The 20,837-nt window shown below is 46.4% G+C and overlaps 1 protein-coding gene across 1 annotated transcript in view; it reads right to left on the bottom strand.

Annotated features, from left to right (window-relative positions):
- lyst (lysosomal trafficking regulator) overlaps positions 1–20,837 on the bottom strand; it is a 282,509-nt gene that overhangs the window by 106,819 nt on the left and 154,853 nt on the right. The window contains 6 exon segments of the mRNA XM_052497067.1: positions 7,405–7,557; positions 7,760–8,261; positions 8,460–8,591; positions 8,952–9,150; positions 11,012–11,149; positions 13,254–13,403. Of these exon segments, the coding sequence (XP_052353027.1) occupies positions 7,405–7,557; positions 7,760–8,261; positions 8,460–8,591; positions 8,952–9,150; positions 11,012–11,149; positions 13,254–13,403 (1,274 nt within the window).

The following is a 20,837-nucleotide window of genomic DNA, read 5'->3' on the forward strand; positions in this document are numbered from 1 at the left end:
CCTCTGTAATAATATATTAATAACACCAGTCCTCTGTAATAATATATTAATAACACCAGTCCTCTGTAATAATATATTAATAACACCAGTCCTCTGTAATAATGTATTAATAACACCAGTCCTCTGTAATAATATATTAATAACACCAGTCCTCTGTAATAATATATTAATGACATCAGTCCTCTGTAATAATGTATTAATAACACCAGTCCTCTGTAATAATATATTAATAACACCAGTCCTCTGTAATAATATATTAATAACACCAGTCCTCTGTAATAATATATTAATAACACCAGTCCTCTGTAATAATATATTAATAACACCAGTCCTCTGTAATAATATATTAATAACACCAGTCCTCTGTAATAAAATATTAATAACACCAGTCCTCTGTAATAATATATTAATAACATCAGTCCTCTGTAATAATATATTAATAACACCAGTCCTCTGTAATAATATATTAATAACAAACAGTACAGACGGTACAGAGTCAATGTGGAGGATATATACAGGGTGTTACGGTACAGAGTCAATGTGGAGGATATATACAGGGTATTACGGTACAGAGTCAATGTGGAGGCTATATACAGGGTATTACGGTACAGAGTCAATGTGGAGGATATATACAGGGTATTACGGTACAGAGTCAATGTGGAGGCTATATACAGGGTGTTACGGTACAGAGTCAATGTGGAGGATATATACAGGGTATTACGGTACAGAGTCAATGTGGAGGCTATATACAGGGTATTACGGTACAGAGTCAATGTGGAGGATATATACAGGGTATTACGGTACAGAGTCAATGTGGAGGCTATATACAGGGTGTTACGGTACAGAGTCAATGTGGAGGCTATATACAGGGTGTTACGGTACAGAGTCAATGTGGAGGCTATATATAGGGGGTACCGGTACAGAGTCAATGTGGAGGATGTATACAGGGGGTACCGGTACAGAGTCAATGTGGAGGCTATATACAGGGGGTACCGGTACAGAGTCAATGTGGAGGCTATATACAGGGGGTACCGGTACAGAGTCAATGTGGAGGCTATATACAGGGGGTACCGGTACAGAGTCAATGTGGAGGCTATATACAGGGTATTACGGTACAGAGTCAATGTGGCATCCCCAAGAGGTAAAATATATAGTGAAAACAATAGTGGTCCTAAATCGGAACCTTGAGGAACACTGAAATTTAAAGAGGTCTAAAGAGGTCTTTCTACTGACTCTGAAAAACACCAAAAGAAAGATGCCCTGCTCACCTACGTGAACGTGCCTTAGACATGCTGCAAGGAGGGCTGCAGATGTGGCAAGTGCAATAATTTGCAATGTCTGTACTGTGAGACGCCTAAGATGCTACAGGGAGACAGGACGGACAGCTAGACCACGCCTAACAACACCTGCACAGGATCGGTACATCCGAACATCACACCTGCGGGACAGGTACAGGATGGCAACAACAACTGCCCGAGTTAACCCAGGAACGCACAATCCCTCCATTAGTGCTCAGACTGTCCGCAATAGGCTGCTAGAGGCTGGACTGGGGGCTTGTAGGCCTGTTGTAAGGCAGGTCCTCACCAGACATCACCGGCAACAACATCGCCTATGGGCACAAACCCACCGTCGCTGGACCAAACAGGACTGGCAAAAAGTGCTCTTCACTGACGAGTTGCAGTTTTGTCTCACCAGGGGTGCTGGTCTGATTCGCAATTATCGTCCAAGGAATGAGCGTTACACCGAGGCCTGTACTCTGGAGCGGGACCGATCTGTTCCGTCAAGGTCTGGGGCGGTGTGTCACAGCATCATCGGACTGAGCTTGTTGTCATTGCAGGCAATCTCAACGCTGTGCCTTACAGGGAAGACATCCTCCTCCCTCATGTGGTACAATTCCTGCAGGCTCATCCTGACATTACCCTCCAGCATTACCCTCCAGCATGACAATGCCACCAGCCATAATGCTGACAGCAAGACAGGAATGTCAGTGTTCTGCCATGGCAAGCGAAGAGCCCGGATCTCATTCCCATTGAGCACGTCTGGGACCTGTTGGATCGGAGGGTGAGGGCTACGGCCATTCCCCCCAGAAATGTCTGGGAACTTGCAGGTGCCCCCTCCCCCCTTTGTTCAGGGACACATTATTCCATCTGTTAGACACATGTCTGTGGAACTTGTTCAGTTTATGTCTCAGTTGTTGAATCTGGTTGTGTTCATACAAATATTTACACATGTTAAGTTTGCTGAAAATATATGCAGTTGACAGTAAGACTTTTTTGCTGAGTTTACATGTAGGTGGGGGTAAAGTGACTATGCATAGATAAATAATACACATTTGGGGGGGGTGGGGGGTAAATGCATACAGTGTGGGTAGCCATTTCATTAGCTGTTCAGGAGTTTTATGGCTTTGGGGTAGAAGCTTTTAAGGAGCCTTTTGGTCATAGACATGGTGCTCTGGTACCGCTTGCCGTGAGGTAGCAGAGAGAACAGTCTATGACTGGGGTGTTTCAAGCAGACCACCACAGTCCTTGTGACCAAGAACACTAAGGTAACCTGTCTATATGGACGACCAACCCGTAGCTGTAGCCATGAAGTGCTTTGAAAGGCTGGTCATGGCTCACATCAACACCCAGGAAGAGTAGCTGCTGCCTTGACAAGAACTAATGGTGACCCATAATAAACCCCAGGAAGAGTAGCTGCTGCCTTGGCAGGAACTAATGGGGACCCATAATAAACCCCAGGAAGAGTAGCTGCTGCCTTGACAGGAACTAATGGTGACCCATAATAAACACCCATAGCTGCTGCCTTGGCAGGAACTAAATCCATAATAAACCCCAGGAAGAGTAGCTGCTGCCTTGGCAGGAACTAATGAGGATCCATAATAAACCCCAGGAAGAGTAGCTGCTGCCTTGGCAGGAACTAATGGGGATCCATAATAAACCCCATGAAGAGTAGCTGCTGCCTTGGCAGGAACTAATGGGATCCATAATAAACCCCAGGAAGAGTAGCTGCTGCCTTGGCAGGAACTAATGGGGATCCATAATAAACCCCAGGAAGAGTAGCTGCTGCCTTGGCAGGAACTAATGGGGATCCATAATAAACCCCATGAAGAGTAGCTGCTGCCTTGGCAGGAACTAATGGGGATCCATAATAAACCCCAGGAAGAGTAGCTGCTGCCTTGGCAGGAACTAATGGGGATCCATAATAAACCCCAGGAAGAGTAGCTGCTGCCTTGGCAGGAACTAATGGGGATCCATAATAAACCCCAGGAAGAGTAGCTGCTGCCTTGGCAGGAACTAATGGGGATCCATAATAAACCCCATGAAGAGTAGCTGCTGCCTTGGCAGGAACTAATGAGGATCCATAATAAACCCCATGAAGAGTAGCTGCTGCCTTGGCAGGAACTAATGAGGATCCATAATAAACCCCAGGAAGAGTAGCTGCTGCCTTGGCAGGAACTAATGGGGATCCATAATAAATACAATCAGAGACTAAACATTAAGTTTAATCACAGATATCTTTTTCCTTTCTGAATGACGTTACGGTTCCAGACACACAGAACAAACACAGCCAGCGATAAGAGGGGTATTATACCTGGGTGATGGCTATTGTCCTAGGAAGGAGGACAGGTGCTCTCTCTATTGATAGTGAGAGGTGTTTTCCTGCTGTGTTAACAGAACAGGTGTTATCTGTGTGATCAGTCCACAGAGTTCTGCTCAGTCAACATAACAAGGCTTCATAAACAGAGACAAGTCTACTATTCTCAATAACAGGCACAAACAGACACAACCCAGAACAGATAAAGCTTGAAACACAGCCTCATGCAACCCCCAATATCATATCCTTTCATACGAGGTCTGTAGATGAAAGCAGAGAGACACTGGCTAGGTCGGGTTCTCTCCTACGCACACAGATGATGACTGAACAGAGGGAGAGGAGAGAGAGCGCGAGAGGGCGAGAGAGAGAGACCGAGACATTGAGAGAATTAAGAGCCGAGAAAAGAGTGAGAAGAGAGGATGTGGATGACTAATTAGCTGATCCACTTCGTTACAGGGAAGGGAGTATTATTGGACTTCATCAAAGACAGCTTGATGATACTCAACTGAGCTAGAGAGATGAGACAGAAATATAGATAAAGTGGAGGGAGTGAGGGTGGTTCTGTCAATTCAACAGAAACTCATCTTCACCTTGGAAGTTACAGGGACAGGACGCTTCCCAATGCGGAACCCTGTTCCCTATATAGAGCCCTATGGGTCCTGGTCAACAGTAGTCCACTATATAGAGCCCTATGGGTCCTGGTCAACAGTAGTCTACTATATAGAGCCCTAAGGGTCCTGGTCAACAGTAGTCCACTATATAGAGCCCTATGGGTCCTGGTCAACAGTAGTCCACTATATAGAGCCCTATGGGTCCTGGTCAACAGTAGTCCACTATATAGAGCCCTATGGGTCCTGGTCAACAGTAGTTCACTATATAGAGCCCTATGGGTCCTGGTCAACAGTAGTCCACTATATAGAGCCCTATGGGTCCTGGTCAACAGTAGTCCACTATATAGAGCCCTAAGGGTCCTGGTCAACAGTAGTTCACTATATAGAGCCCTATGGGTCCTGGTCAACAGTAGACCACTATATAGAGCCCTAAGGGTCCTGGTCAACAGTAGTCCACTATATAGAGCCCTGTGGGTCCTGGTCAACAGTAGTACACTATATAGAGCACTGTGGGTCCTGGTCAACAGTAGTCCACTATATAGAGCCCTGTGGGTCCTGGTCAACAGTAGACCACTATATAGAGCCCTAAGGGTCCTGGTCAACAGTAGTCCACTACATAGAGCCCTGCGGGTCCTGGTCAACAGTAGTCCACTACATAGAGCCCTGCGGGTCCTGGTCAACAGTAGTCCACTATATAGAGCCCTAAGGGTCCTGGTCAACAGTAGACCACTATATAGAGCCCTGTGGGTCCTGGTCAACAGTAGTCCACTATATAGAGCCCTGTGGGTCCTGGTCAACAGTAGACCACTATATAGAGCCCTATGGGTCCTGGTCAACAGTAGACCACTATATAGAGCCCTATGGGTCCTGGTCAACAGTAGTCCACTATATAGAGCCCTGTGGGTCCTGGTCAACAGTAGTCCACTATATAGAGCCCTGTGGGTCCTGGTCAACAGTAGTCCACTATATAGAGCCCTATGGGTCCTGGTCAACAGTAGACCACTATATAGAGCCCTATGGGTCCTGGTCAACAGTAGTCCACTATATAGAGCCCTATGGGTCCTGGTCAACAGTAGACCACTATATAGAGCCCTATGGGTCCTGGTCAACAGTAGTCCACTATATAGAGCCCTATGGGTCCTGGTCAACAGTAGTCCACTATATAGAGCCCTATGGGTCCTGGTCAACAGTAGTCTGTATAGGAGCATGAGATCTAACAGGGTAGTCTGTACAGGAGCATGAGATCTAACAGGTGTAGTAGTGGGTAGTCTGTATAGGAGCATGAGATCTAACAGGGTAGTCTGTATAGGAGCATGAGATCTAACAGGGTAGTCTGTATAGGAGCATGAGATCTAACAGGGTAGTATGTAATGGAGCATGAGATCTAACAGGGTAGTATGTAATGGAGCATGAGATCTAACAGGGTAGTCTGTATAGGAGCATGAGATCTAACAGGGTAGTCTGTATAGGAGCATGAGATCTAACAGTGGGTAGTCTGTATAGGAGCATGAGATCTAACAGGGTAGTCTGTATAGGAGCATGAGATCTAACAGGGTAGTCTGTATAGGAGCATGAGATCTAACAGGGTAGTCTGTATAGGAGCATGAGATCTAACAGGGTAGTATGTAATGGAGCATGAGATCTAACAGGGTAGTCTGTATAGGAGCATGAGATCTAACAGGGTAGTCTGTATAGGAGCATGAGATCTAACAGGGTAGTCTGTATAGGAGCATTAGATCTAACAGGGTAGTCTGTATAGGAGCATGAGATCTAACAGGGTAGTCTGTATAGGAGCATGAGATCTAACAGGGTAGTCTGTATAGGAGCATGAGATCTAACAGGGTAGTCTGTATAGGAGCATGAGATCTAACAGGTGTAGTAGTGGGTAGTCTGTATAGGAGCATGAGATCTAACAGGGTAGTCTGTATAGGAGCATGAGATCTAACAGGGTAGTCTGTATAGGAGCATGAGATCTAACAGGGTAGTCTGTATAGGAGCATGAGATCTAACAGGGTAGTCTGTATAGGAGCATGAGATCTAACAGGGTAGTCTGTATAGGAGCATGAGATCTAACAGGTGTAGTAGTGGGTAGTCTGTATAGGAGCATGAGATCTAACAGGGTAGTCTGTATAGGAGCATGAGATCTAACAGGGTAGTCTGTATAGGAGCATGACATCTAACAGGGTAGTCTGTATAGGAGCATTTGATCTAACAGGGTAGTCTGTATAGGAGCATTTGATCTAACAGGGTAGTCTGTATAGGAGCATGAGATCTAACAGGGTAGTCTGTATAGGAGCATGATATCTAACAGGGTAGTCTGTATAGGAGCATGAGATCTAACAGGGTAGTCTGTATAGGAGCATGAGATCTAACAGGTGTAGTAGTGGGTAGTCTGTATAGGAGCATGAGATCTAACAGGGTAGTCTGTATAGGAGCATGAGATCTAACAGGGTAGTCTGTATAGGAGCATGAGATCTAACAGGGTAGTCTGTATAGGAGCATGAGATCTAACAGGGTAGTCTGTATAGGAGCATGAGATCTAACAGGGTAGTCTGTATAGGAGCATGAGATCTAACAGGGTAGTCTGTATAGGAGCATGAGATCTAACAGGGTAGTCTGTATAGGAGCATGAGATCTAACAGGGTAGTCTGTATAGGAGCATGAGATCTAACAGGGTAGTCTGTATAGGAGCATGAGATCTAACAGGGTAGTCTGTAATGGAGCATGAGATCTAACAGGGTAGTATGTAATGGAGCATGAGATCTAACAGGGTAGTCTGTATAGGAGCATGAGATCTAACAGGGTAGTCTGTATAGGAGCATGAGATCTAACAGGGTAGTCTGTATAGGAGCATGAGATCTAACAGGGTAGTCTGTATAGGAGCATGAGATCTAACAGGGTAGTCTGTATAGAAGCATGAGATCTAACAGGGTAGTCTGTATAGGAGCATGAGATCTAACAGGGTAGTCTGTATAGGAGCATGAGATCTAACAGGGTAGTCTGTATAGGAGCATGAGATCTAACAGGGTAGTCTGTATAGAAGCATGAGATCTAACAGGGTAGTCTGTATAGGAGCATGAGATCTAACAGGGTAGTCTGTATAGGAGCATGAGGGTAGTACAGGGTAACATAGATCTCATGCAGACTACCCTGCAGACTAACAGGTGTAGTTGGTGTGTTATTCTATATAATCGCGTACCTGTCGTTGCTAGAGTCTTTGCTGTAGGCCCTCTCGTATCCAGGTGAGTATGAGTAGCTCTCCCAGTCTTCTGGTAGTGTCCCACGGTCGGCCACGCTGGGCCAGCGACCCAGGGCTAGGTTCCCATTCTGGGCAGGGAAGGCCAGGCCCAGGCTGGATGAATAAATGAAGGAATACATTGTATTAGACATATTTTAAAAGGTAGAGTCAGCGATGTACAAAGTAAACAGCATTATCAGTTTGATTTCAGCGGCTATTCTGAGAGGTGAAGAACGAGGTTAAACATGTCCTCTGATTTGGTTCCTAAGCACTTTATAAGGAAAAGGAGCCCTTTGGAAGCAAAATATCCAGTCACCTGGCCAGGTTAGAGGAGCTCCTCTGAAACGATGTGATCCCCTTCAGACTGTCCGGCCTCTGTGGCACCTCATCGCTCGCCCAATCGAAACGGTCCTCAGATTCAGCACCGCCCACACTGCCCTCAACCAGACTATCCACCTCCCCCCTCTCCTCCACCCCCTCCTCCCCATCAACCTCCTCCTCGATACTGATGGACGGGGTATGTGGTGCCTCTCCTCCCTCTCGGGAGTCACAGATGGTTTTCGCCGACTCACAGCTTGAGAGGAGCTGCTCCTCCCCCACCCCTCCTCCTCCTCCTCCTCTCTTTAGAGTCTCTGTGCTTCCCAAAGTCACCCCCTCTCCTTCCTGGCCCTCCCTGGGGCTCCCAGCCCCTCCATGGCCCAGACAGGGCCTGAGCAACGGGGAGGAGTTGGGCGAGGGGGTCAGGTTGGCGGGCAGGAGGGACAGGGACTGGTCGTCTCCTCCGTGTTCAGGTGACGGAGGCTGAAGGTGGATGGTACCTTCAGAGGGAAACAGACCTAAATATAAATCTCATGCCGTTCCCAACATGGTTAATAGAAAAGGGGAAAGGTCTTGGGCAGAACAAAGTGCAGACGTGTATTTGCTTCCTGGAAAGATATTAGCATACAGGTGTTCTGCACCAATGGAGAGCGAGAAACATGGCACTGCATGAAGACAAACATAATGATTCTAGGCACCTTCAGGAAGAGGGTCCTCAGTGAAGACGGCCGTGGAGAGAGAGACCACTGAGCTACCAGCTGACTTCCATCCACTGTTGATATTTCTCATATACATTATGGACTGGACTTTCTCCTGGTACAGATTACCATCTACAGGACAACAGACAACATATATATATATATACTGGTACAGATTACCATCTACAGGACAACAGACAACATATATATATATACACTGGTACAGATTACCATCTACAGGACAACAGACAACATATATATACACTGGTACAGATTACCATCTACAGGACAACAGACAACATATATATATATATACACTGGTACAGATTACCATCTACAGGACAACAGACACAATACTGTCAGTGGTGTTAAGTCCTTTCAGTAAAATCAGACACCATGGTAGAAAATGACTATTCTAAGTAAAAGTCACCTATTAAAACACCTGAGTTTGACTTGATTAATTGAACCAGGAAGTGTGTGTAAAAACCCCACCTATGTGTAGTGAGAAGTAGAAGCTTGTAGGCGTATGACAGACGTAGGTGTTAGTGGGCGGGTGCACGGCGAGGAGGAAGTTGTAGACCAATCGGAGGAGATCTAGGTCCGGAGGTGAACCCAACACTTCCTGGATGATCTTAACGAAAGACAGACACACTTCCTGTGGGATGGAGGTCAGGTGCTCGTCCCGATGCTCCTGGAGGACAAACACAGAGGATAAGGAAGTCTGATAGTTAACGTGTTAGAAAAGGCCAGAGGAACATGCAGTCGTGTAATTACATCGACTCAAATCCAGAGATACTTACAGTAGTGAGTCATTTAGCTGATTCTCTGATCCAGAGACACTACAGTAGTGAGTCATTTAGCAGACTCTCTGATCCAGAGACACTACAGTAGTGAGTCATTTAGCAGACTCTCTGATCCAGAGCCACTACAGTAGTGAGTCATTTAGCTGACTCTCTGATCCAGAGCCACTACAGTAGTGAGTCATTTAGCAGACTCTCTGATCCAGAGCAACGTATAGTAGTGAGTCATTTAGCAGACTCTCTGATCCAGAGCAACGTATAGTAGTGAGTCATTTAACAGACTCTCTGCTCCAGAGCAAAGTATAGTAGTGAGTCATTTAACAGACTCTCTGATCCAGAGACACGTATAGTAGTGAGTCATTTAGCAGACTCTCTGATCCAGAGCAACGTATAGTAGTGAGTCATTTAGCAGACTCTCTGCTCCAGAGCAAAGTATAGTAGTGAGTCATTTAGCAGACTCTCTTATCCAGAGACACTACAGTAGTGAGTCATTTAGCAGACTCTCTGATCCAGAGCAACGTATAGTAGTGAGTCATTTGAGTCAGACTCTCTGATCCAGAGACACTACAGTAGTGAGTCATTTAACAGACTCTCTGATCCACTACAGTAGTGAGTCATTTAACAGACTCTCTGATCCAGAGACACTACAGTAGTGAGTCATTTAACAGACTCTCTGATCCAGAGCCACTACAGTAGTGAGTCATTTAACAGACTCTCTGATCCAGAGACACTACAGTAGTGAGTCATTTAACAGACTCTCTGATCCAGAGCCACTACAGTAGTGAGTCATTTAGCAGACTCTCTGATCCAGAGACACTACAGTAGTGAGTCATTTAGCAGACTCTCTGATCCAGAGCCACTACAGTAGTGAGTCATTTAACAGACTCTCTGATCCAGAGACACTACAGTAGTGAGTCATTTAGCAGACTCTCTGATCCAGAGCCACTACAGTAGTGAGTCATTTAACAGACTCTCTGATCCAGAGACACTACAGTAGTGAGTCATTTAACAGACTCTCTTATCCAGAGACACTACAGTAGTGAGTCATTTAACAGACTCTCTGATCCAGAGACACTACAGTAGTGAGTCATTTAACAGACTCTACAGTAGTGAGTCATTTAACAGACTCTCTTATCCAGAGACACTACAGTAGTGAGTCATTTAACAGACTCTCTTATCCAGAGACACTACAGTAGTGAGTCATTTAGCAGACTCTCTGATCCAGAGACACTACAGTAGTGAGTCATTTAGCTGACTCTGATCCAGAGACACTACAGTAGTGAGTCATTTAGCAGACTCTCTGATCCAGAGACACTACAGTAGTGAGTCATTTAGCAGACTCTCTGATCCAGAGACACTACAGTAGTGAGTCATTTAGCAGACTCTCTGATCCAGAGACACTACAGTAGTGAGTCATTTAACAGACTCTCTGATCCAGAGCCACTACAGTAGTGAGTCATTTAGCAGACTCTCTGATCCAGAGACACTACAGTAGTGAGTCATTTAACAGACTCTCTGATCCAGAGCCACTACAGTAGTGAGTCATTTAACAGACTCTCTGATCCAGAGACACTACAGTAGTGAGTCATTTAGCAGACTCTCTGATCCAGAGACACTACCTGTCAACGACAGCTCAGGTTATTCTCTGGCTTCCTAGGAAGAGTTTTGAAAGGTCTTGGGACCAAAACATTGCTGCAACATGGTTTATTAGTCAAATGGATCTTGTTCATTCAGAACGGATAAGTTTCTTACCTGTAGTACTTGACAGGTGAGCAGGAAGCGGTGGACCACCTGGGCTTTGAGAAACTGTCTAATGTTGAACACCTGCTGGGGGTGGTGAACCCTGATGAGGATCTCCAACCCTGCCAGCAGAGTCTCCCAGACACCACCCTGTTAGAGACACGTAACTTATATTAATACACAGCTACTGTAACCCTGACCTGACCCTGACCTGACCCTAACCCAACCCTGCCAGCAGAGTCTCCCAGACACCACCCTATTAGAGACACGTAACTTATATTAATACACAGCTACTGTAACCCTGACCCTGACCTGACCCTGACCCGACCTGACCCAACCCTGCCAGCAGAGTCTCCCAGACACCACCCTATTAGAGACACGTAACTTATATTAATACACAGCTACTGTAACCCTGACCCTGACCTGACCCTGACCCTAACCCGACCTGACCCAACCCTGCCAGCAGAGTCTCCCAGACACCACCCTGTTAGAGACACGTAACTTATATTAATACACAGCTACTGTAACCCTGACCCTGACCTGACCCAACCCTGACCCTGACCTGACCCGACCCTGCCAGCAGAGTCTCCCAGACACCACCCTATTAGAGACACGTAAGTTATATTAATACACAGCTACTGTAACCCTGACCCTGACCCAACCCTGACCCTAACCCAACCTGACCCTAACCCTGACCCAACCCTGCCAGCAGAGTCTCCCAGACACCACCCTATTAGAGACACGTAACTTATATTAATACACAGCTACTGTAAACCTGACCCTGACCTGACCCTGACCCTAACCCAACCCTGACCCAACCCCGACCCTAACCCAACCATGACCCAAACCTGACCCTGACCCAACCCCGACCCTAACCCAACCATGACCCTGACCCTAACCCAACCCTGACCTGACCCTAACCCAACCCCTTACCCAACCTGACCCTTACCCAACCCCTTACCCAAGACACATAACTTCTATTAATACACAGCTACTGTAACCCTGACCCTGACCCTAACCCAACCTGACCCTGACCCAACCCTAACCCTAACCCAACCCTGACCCAACCCCGACCCTAACCCAACCATGACCCTGACCCAAACCTGACCCTAACCCAACCCCGACCCTAACCCAACCTGACCCTGACCCAACCCTAACCCTGACCCAACCATGACCCAAACCTGACCCTAACCCAACCATGACCCAAACCTGACCCTAACCCAACCATGACCCAAACCTGACCCAAACCTGACCCAACCCTGACCCTAACCCAAACCTGACCCAACCCTGACCCTAACCCAACCATGACCCAAACCTGACCCAAACCTGACCCAACCCTGACCCCAACCCAACCCGACCCTGAAATGGGTGGTATACCCTGATGAAGATGGAGGCTGCTAGCAGGATCTCCCTGACTGATTAAGAGGTGAAAGAAACAGTTAAACAACAGCAAGGCTGCTTATGCTCCCATTTCACAGCTTTACTGACAACGTTTCAATCCCAAACCGACCAAGATCCAACGTTGTCAATAAAGCTGTGAATTGGGAGGTTTAACAGGGCGGGGGCCTGGCTGTTCTCTGGCAGGGCGGGGGCCTGGCTGTTCTCTGGCAGGGCGGGGGCCTGGCTGTTCTCTGGCAGGGCGGGGGCCTGGCTGTTCTCTGGCAGGGCGGGGGCCTGGCTGTTCTCTGGCAGGGCGGGGGCCTGGCTGTTCTCTGGCAGGGCGGGGGCCTGGCTGTTCTCTGGCAGGGCGGGGGCCTGGCTGTTCTCTAGCAGGGCGGGGCCTGGCTGTTCTCTAGCAGGGCGGGGGCCTGGCTGTTCTCTGGCAGGGGCGGGGGCCTAGCAGGGCGGGGGCCTGGCTGTTCTCTAGCAGGGCGGGGGCCTGGCTGTTCTCTGGCAGGGCGGGGGCCTGGCTGTTCTCTGGCAGGGCGGGGGACTGGCTGTTCTCTGGCAGGGCGGGGGACTGGCTGTTCTCTGGCAGGGCGGGGGCCTGGCTGTTCTCTGGCAGGGCGGGGGCCTGGCTGTTCTCTAGCAGGGCGGGGGCCTGGCTGTTCTTTCGTAGTATCCTTTATTAGCCCAGCACTCGTGTTTTTAAGGATGTGCATATGACCACAAACTCTTCTAAAAGACAGCATAGTGTTAACAAAATATAAAGAAATTGGGTTTCAAATGGTATTGGTAAATCCTACCTGTAGTATTTCAAAATATCCTGGTATACAGTAATACTAAATACCTGCCCATACATCTATCAGTTTACCTGCGCCTTGGCCCAGATCTTCCAGTCCAGCAGAACCTCAGACAGTAGCTTGATGTCCTGGACCACGGCTGTAGACTCTGTGTCCAGGTGGAACTGACCGTCGTCCCCTAGAGTTAGGATAGGACTACTACAGCTCCCATCTAACAAGGTCTATAGACAGAGAGAAGAGGAGAAGAGCAAAAAGATAAATACTTGACACATTGGAAATAATTAACGAACAAACTAGAATGCTAGTTGGCCTTAAACAGAGAGTACACAGTGACAGAATACCTGACCACTGTGACCGACTCAAACTTAAGGAAAGCTTTGAAGATGTACAGACTCTACAGCATGGTCTTGCCATTGAGAAAGGCCGCCGTGGGCAGACATGGCTCTCAAGAAAAGACAGGCTGTGCTCACTGCCCACAAAATGAGGTGGAAACTGAGCTGCACTTCCTCCTGCCAAATGTATGACCATATTAGAGTAAATCTGAGGGAACCACAACCGAAGTTCTGCCAAGTTCTACCGTAGTATGCTACTCAACTTTTCAAAATGCTTACAAGGCCCTCCCTTCGGCAAATCTGATCACGACTCCATTTTGCTCCTTCCTTCCTATAGGCAGAAACACAAACAGGATGTACTATCCAACGCTGGTCTGACCAATTGGAATTCATGCATCAAGATTGTTTTGATCATGCGGACTGGGATATGTTCCAGGTAGCCTCTGAGAATAACATAGACGAACACATGGCTACGTTAACTGAGTTCACCAGGAAGTGTATAGGAGATGTTGTACCCACTGTGACAATTAAAATCTACCATAACCAGAAATTGTAGATAGATGGCAGCATTCGCACACAAATCACCGCATTTAACCATGACAAGGTGACTGGGAATATGGCCAAATACAAACAGTGTAGTTATTCCCTCCGTAAGGCAATCACAGGGTAAACGTCTGTATAGAGACAAACTGGAGTCGCAATTCAACTCAGACACGAGACGCATGTGGCAGGGTCTACAGACAATCACGGACTACAAAATGAAAACCAGTCACGTCGTGGACACCGATGTCTGGCTTCCGGACAAACTAAACACCTTCTTCGCGACCGCTTTGAGAATAACACAGATCCAACGATGCGGCCCGCTACCGAGGACTGTGGGCTCTCCTTCTCTGTAACCAACGTGAGTAAGACATTTAAGCGTGTTAACCCTCGTAAGGTTGCCCAGACGACATCCCTAGCCGCGTCCTCAGATCATGCGCAGACCAGCTGGCTGGAGTGTTTACGGACATATACAATGCTGTTCATTGACTATAGCTCAGCCTTCAACACCATAGTACCCTCCAAGCTCATCACTAAGCTCGAGGCCCTGGATCTGCACTCCCCCCTGTGCAACTGGGTCCTGGACTTCCTGACGGCCATTCCTGCGTGGCCATGCACGACTCCAACTCAATCATCAAGTTTGCAGACGACACAACAATAGTAGCCCTGATTACCAACAACGACGAGACTTCCTACGGGGAGGAGGTGAGCCCCTTGGGAGTGTGGTGTCAGGAAAATAACCTCTCCCTCAAAGTCAACAAAACGAAGGAGATGATCGTGGACTTCAGGAAACAGCAGAGGGAGCAGCCCCCTATCCGTATCAATAGGACCGTAGTGGAGAAGGTGGAAAGTTTTAAGTTCATCGGCGTACACATCACAGACAGACTGAAATGGTCCACCCACTGAGACAGTTTGGTGAAGAAGGTGCAGCAGCATCTCTTAAACCTCAGGAGCCTGAACAAATTTGGCTTGGTCCCTAAAACCCCTAAAAACCTTTACAAATGCACAATGGAGAGCACCCTGTCAGGCTGTATCACCGCCAGCTACGGCAAATCTAGGGCTCTCCAGAGGGTGGTCTGCCCAACACATCACCGGGGGCAAACTACCTGCACTCCAGGACACCTACAGCACCCGATGTCACAGGAAGGCCAAAAAGATCATCAAGGACATCAACCACCCGAGCCACGTCCTGTTCACCCCACTATCATCCAGAAGGCGAGGTCAGTACAGGTGCATCAAAGCGGGGACCGAAAGACTGAAAAACAGCTTCTATCTCAAGGCCATCACACTGTTAAATAGCCCTCACTAACCGGCTACCACCTGGTTACTCAACCCTGAACCATAGAGGCTGCTGCCCTGTATACATAGACATGGAATCACTGGTCACTGTAATAATGTTTACATACTGCTTTACCCATCTCATATGTATGTACTGTATTCTATTCTACTGTATTTACTAACTAGTCACTTTAATAATGTTTACATACTGCTTTACTCATCTCATATATATACTGTATTCTATTCTACTATAATGTTTACATACTGCTTTAGTCATCTCATATATATACTGTATTCTATTCTACTATAATGTTTACATACTGCTTTAGTCATCTCATATATATACTGTATTCTATTCTACTGTATTTACTAACTAGTCACTTTAATAATGTTTACATACTGCTTTACTCATCTCATATGTATATACTATTATATTCTACTGTATTTACTAACTAGTCACTTTAATAATGTTTACATACTGCTTTACTCATCTCATATGTATATACTGTATTATATTCTACTGTATTTACTAACTAGTCACTTTAATAATGTTTACATACTGCTTTACTCATCTCATATGTATATACTGTATTATATTCTACTGTATTTACTAACTAGTCACTTTAATAACGTTTACATACTGCTTTACTCATCTCATATGTATATACTGTATTCTATCCTACTGTATTTAGTCAATGCCACTCCGACGACATTGCTCAATCTAATATTTATATATTTCTTAATTCAAATATTTTACTTTTAGATGTGAACACAAGCACTTCACTACACCCGCAATAACATCTGCTAAACATGTGTATGGACCAATAACGTCTGCTAAATATGGACCAATAACATCTGCTAAATATGTGTATGGACCAATAACATCTGTTAAATATGGACCAATAACATCTGTTAAATATGGACCAATAACATCTGTTAAATATGGACCAATAACATCTGTTAAATATGGACCAATAACACCTGTTAAATATGGACCAATAACATCTGTTAAATATGTGTATGGACCAATAACATCTGTTAAATATGGACCAATAACATCTGTTAAATATGGACCAATAACATCTGTTAAATATGGACCAATAACATCTGCTAAATATGTGTATGGACCAATAACATCTGTTAAATATGTGTATGGACCAATAACATCTGTTAAATATGGACCAATAACATCTGTTAAATATGGACCAATAACATCTGTTAAATATGGACCAATAACATCTGTTAAATATGGACCAATAACATCTGTTAAATATGGACCAATAACATCTGTTAAATATGGACCAATAACATCTGTTAAATATGGACCAATAACATCTGTTAAATATGGGCCAATAACATCTGTTAAATATGTGTATGGACCAATAACATCTGTTAAATATGGACCAATAACATCTGTTAAATATGGACCAATAACATCTGTTAAATATGGACCAATAACATCTGTTAAATATGGACCAATAACATCTGTTAAATATGGACCAATAACATCTGTTAAATATGGACCAATAACATCTGCTAAATATGGACCAATAACACCTGCTAAATATGGACCAATAACATCTGTTAAATATGGACCAATAACATCTGCTATGTGTATGGACCAATAACATCTGTTAAATATGGACCAATAACATCTGTTAAATATGGACCAATAACATCTGTTAAATATGTGTATGGACCAATAACATCTGTTAAATATGTGTATGGACCAATAACATCTGTTAAATATGGACCAATAACATCTGTTAAATATGGACCAATAACATCTGTTAAATATGGACCAATAACATCTGTTAAATATGGACCAATAACATCTGTTAAATATGGACCAATAACATCTGTTAAATATGGACCAATAACATCTGTTAAATATGGACCAATAACATCTGTTAAATATGGACCAATAACATCTGTTAAATATGGACCAATAACATCTGTTAAATATGGACCAATAACATCTGTTAAATATGGACCAATAACATCTGTTAAATATGTGTATGGACCAATAAAACTTGATTTGATTTATGTGCCAACCTTCCCAGTGCTTTACAGTAACCACAACGTAGATGACTTAGCATGTGTGCCAACCTTCCCACGAAGCAAAGTACAGAGAGATCCTTGATGAAAACCTTCTCTAGAGCGCTCAGGACCTCAGACTGGGGTGAAGGTTTACCTTCCAACAGGACAATGACCCGAAACACACAACCAAGACAACGCAGGAGTGTCTTCGGGGCAAGTCTCAATGTCCCTGAGTGACCCAGCCAGAGCCTGGACTTGAACCAGATCAAACATCTCTGGAGAGACCTGAAAATAGCTGTGCAGCAACGCTCCCCATCCAACCTGACAGGGCTTCAGAGGATCTGCAGAGAACAATGGGAGAAACTCCCCAAATACAGGTGTGCCAAGCTTGCAGCATCATACCCAAGAAGACTGGAGGCTGTAATCACTGCCAAAAGTGCTTCAAATAAGTACTCAGTAGAGGGTCTGAATACTTATGTAAATCTGATATTTCAGTTTTTTTTTCTTTTCTAAAATGCAGGACCTGTTTTTGCGTTGTCATTGGCGGGTATTGTGTGTAGATTAATGAGGGGGGAAAACGATTTAATCAATTTTGGAATAAGGCTGTAACGTAACAAAATGTGGGAAAAGTCAAGGGGTCTGAATACTTTATGAACAATGTATTTCAATGATTCCAACAGTTCACCCAAGTGTTTTGATCTATATCGCAAGTCCTATATCTATATCAAGTCCAATCTCAATCTGTCTGTCAACACTACTGGCCTTTCTATTCTCCTGAGACACAGGCCACAGCCAGGTCCATTTAGACACAGGCCACAGCCAGGTCCATTTTTAAGGTCCATTTAGACGCAGTGGCAATACTTCACCAGACATACTTCTGTTTTCACAACGTCCTACACACAGAAACACAGGAGGAATACACACAGAAACACAGGAGGAATACAGACAGCATTGATGGTTTCACCCAGCACAGTTAGACAGGCAGGCAGGCAGGCAGGCAGACCGACAGGCAGGCAGGCAGACCGACCGGCAGGCAGACAGGCAGGCAGGCAGACCGACAGGCAGGCAGGCAGGCAGGCAGACCGACAGGCAGGCAGGCCGACAGGCAGACCGACAGGCAGGCAGGAAGGCAGACCGACAGGCAGGCAGGCAGGAAGGCAGACCGACAGGCAGGCAGGCAGGAAGGCAGACCGACAGGCAGGCAGGAAGGCAGACCGACAGGCAGGCAGGAAGGCAGACCGACAGGCAGGCAGGAAGGCAGACCGACAGGCAGGCAGGAAGGCAGACCGACAGGCAGGCAGGAAGGCAGACCGACAGGCAGGCAGGCAGGAAGGCAGACCGACAGGCAGGCAGGCAGGAAGGCAGACCGACAGGCAGGCAGGCAGGAAGGCAGACCGACAGGCAGGCAGGCAGGAAGGCAGACCGACAGGCAGGCAGGCAGGAAGGCAGACCGACAGGCAGGCAGGCAGGAAGGCAGACCGACAGGCAGGCAGGAAGGCAGGCAGACCGACAGGCAGGCAGACCGACAGGCAGGCAGGCAGACAGGCAGGCAGGCAGGAAGGCAGACCGACAGGCAGGCAGGAAGGCAGACCGACAGGCAGGCAGACCGACAGGCAGGCAGGCCGACCGACAGGCAGGCAGACCGACAGGCAGGCAGGCCGACAGGCAGGCAGGAAGGCAGACCGACAGGCAGGCAGGCAGACCGACAGGCAGGCAGACCGACAGGCAGGCAGGCAGACCGGCAGGCAGGCAGACCGACAGGCAGGCAGGAAGGCAGACAGACCGACAGGCAGGCAGACCGACAGGCAGGCAGGCAGACCGACAGGCAGGCAGACCGACAGGCAGGCAGGCAGACCGACAGGCAGGCAGGAAGGCAGGCAGGCAGGAAGGCAGGCAGACCGACAGGCAGGCAGACAGACAGGCAGGCAGGCAGGCAGGCAGACCGACAGGCAGGCAGACCGACAGGCAGGCAGGAAGGCAGGCAGACCGACAGGCAGGCAGACCGACAGGCATTGATGTCATTACTCAGCTCAGGTAACAGACAGGAAAATCAGTACACTGCCTCTCAGCAGAGAAAACCATTGGATATCACAGCTGCAGTAGTAGCAACTCTCTGCACACGTATATCAGATAAATGAGGCCCAAAGCAGACTAGATGATATGAAACTGAACCATGGTGATTCAGAGCATCAACAGAACCAAGGACTAGATGGAATTAAACTGGACCATGGTGATTCAGAGCATCAACAGAACCAAGGAGGACTAAATGATATGAAACTGAACCATGGGGATTCAGAGCATCAACAGAACCAAGGAGGACTAGATGATATGAAACTGAACCATGGGGATTCAGAGCATCAACAGAACCAAGGACTAGATGATATGAAACTGAACCATGGGGATTCAGAGCATCAACAGAACCACGGACTAGATTATATGAAACTGAACCATGGGGATTCAGAGCATCAACAGAACCAAGGAGGACTAGATGATATGAAACTGAACCATGGGGATTCAGAGCATCAACAGAACCAAGGAGGACTAGATGATATGAAACTGAACCATGGGGATTCAGAGCATCAACAGAACCAAGGAGGACTAGATGATATGAAACTGAACCATGGGGATTCAGAGCATCAACAGAACCAAGGACTAGATGATATGAAACTGAACCATGGGGATTCAGAGCATCAACAGAACCACGGACTAGATTATATGAAACTGAACCATGGGGATTCAGAGCATCAACAGAACCAAGGAGGACTAGATGATATGAAACTGAACCATGGGGATTCAGAGCATCAACAGAACCAAGGACTAGATGATATGAAACTGAACCATGGTGATTCAGAGCATCAACAGAACCAAGGACTAGATGGAATTAAACTGGACCATGGTGATTCAGAGCATCAACAGAACCAAGGAGGACTAAATGATATGAAACTGAACCATGGGGATTCAGAGCATCAACAGAACCAAGGAGGACTAGATGATATGAAACTGAACCATGGGGATTCAGAGCATCAACAGAACCAAGGACTAGATGATATGAAACTGAACCATGGGGATTCAGAGCATCAACAGAACCACGGACTAGATTATATGAAACTGAACCATGGGGATTCAGAGCATCAACAGAACCAAGGAGGACTAGATGATATGAAACTGAACCATGGGGATTCAGAGCATCAACAGAACCAAGGAGGACTAGATGATATGAAACTGAACCATGGGGATTCAGAGCATCAACAGAACCAAGGAGGACTAGATGATATGAAACTGAACCATGGGGATTCAGAGCATCAACAGAACCAAGGACTAGATGATATGAAACTGAACCATGGGGATTCAGAGCATCAACAGAACCACGGACTAGATTATATGAAACTGAACCATGGGGATTCAGAGCATCAACAGAACCAAGGAGGACTAGATGATATGAAACTGAACCATGGGGATTCAGAG

Source organism: Oncorhynchus keta, chromosome 3, assembly GCF_023373465.1.
Source record: "Oncorhynchus keta strain PuntledgeMale-10-30-2019 chromosome 3, Oket_V2, whole genome shotgun sequence".
Classification (NCBI taxonomy): domain Eukaryota; kingdom Metazoa; phylum Chordata; class Actinopteri; order Salmoniformes; family Salmonidae; genus Oncorhynchus; species Oncorhynchus keta.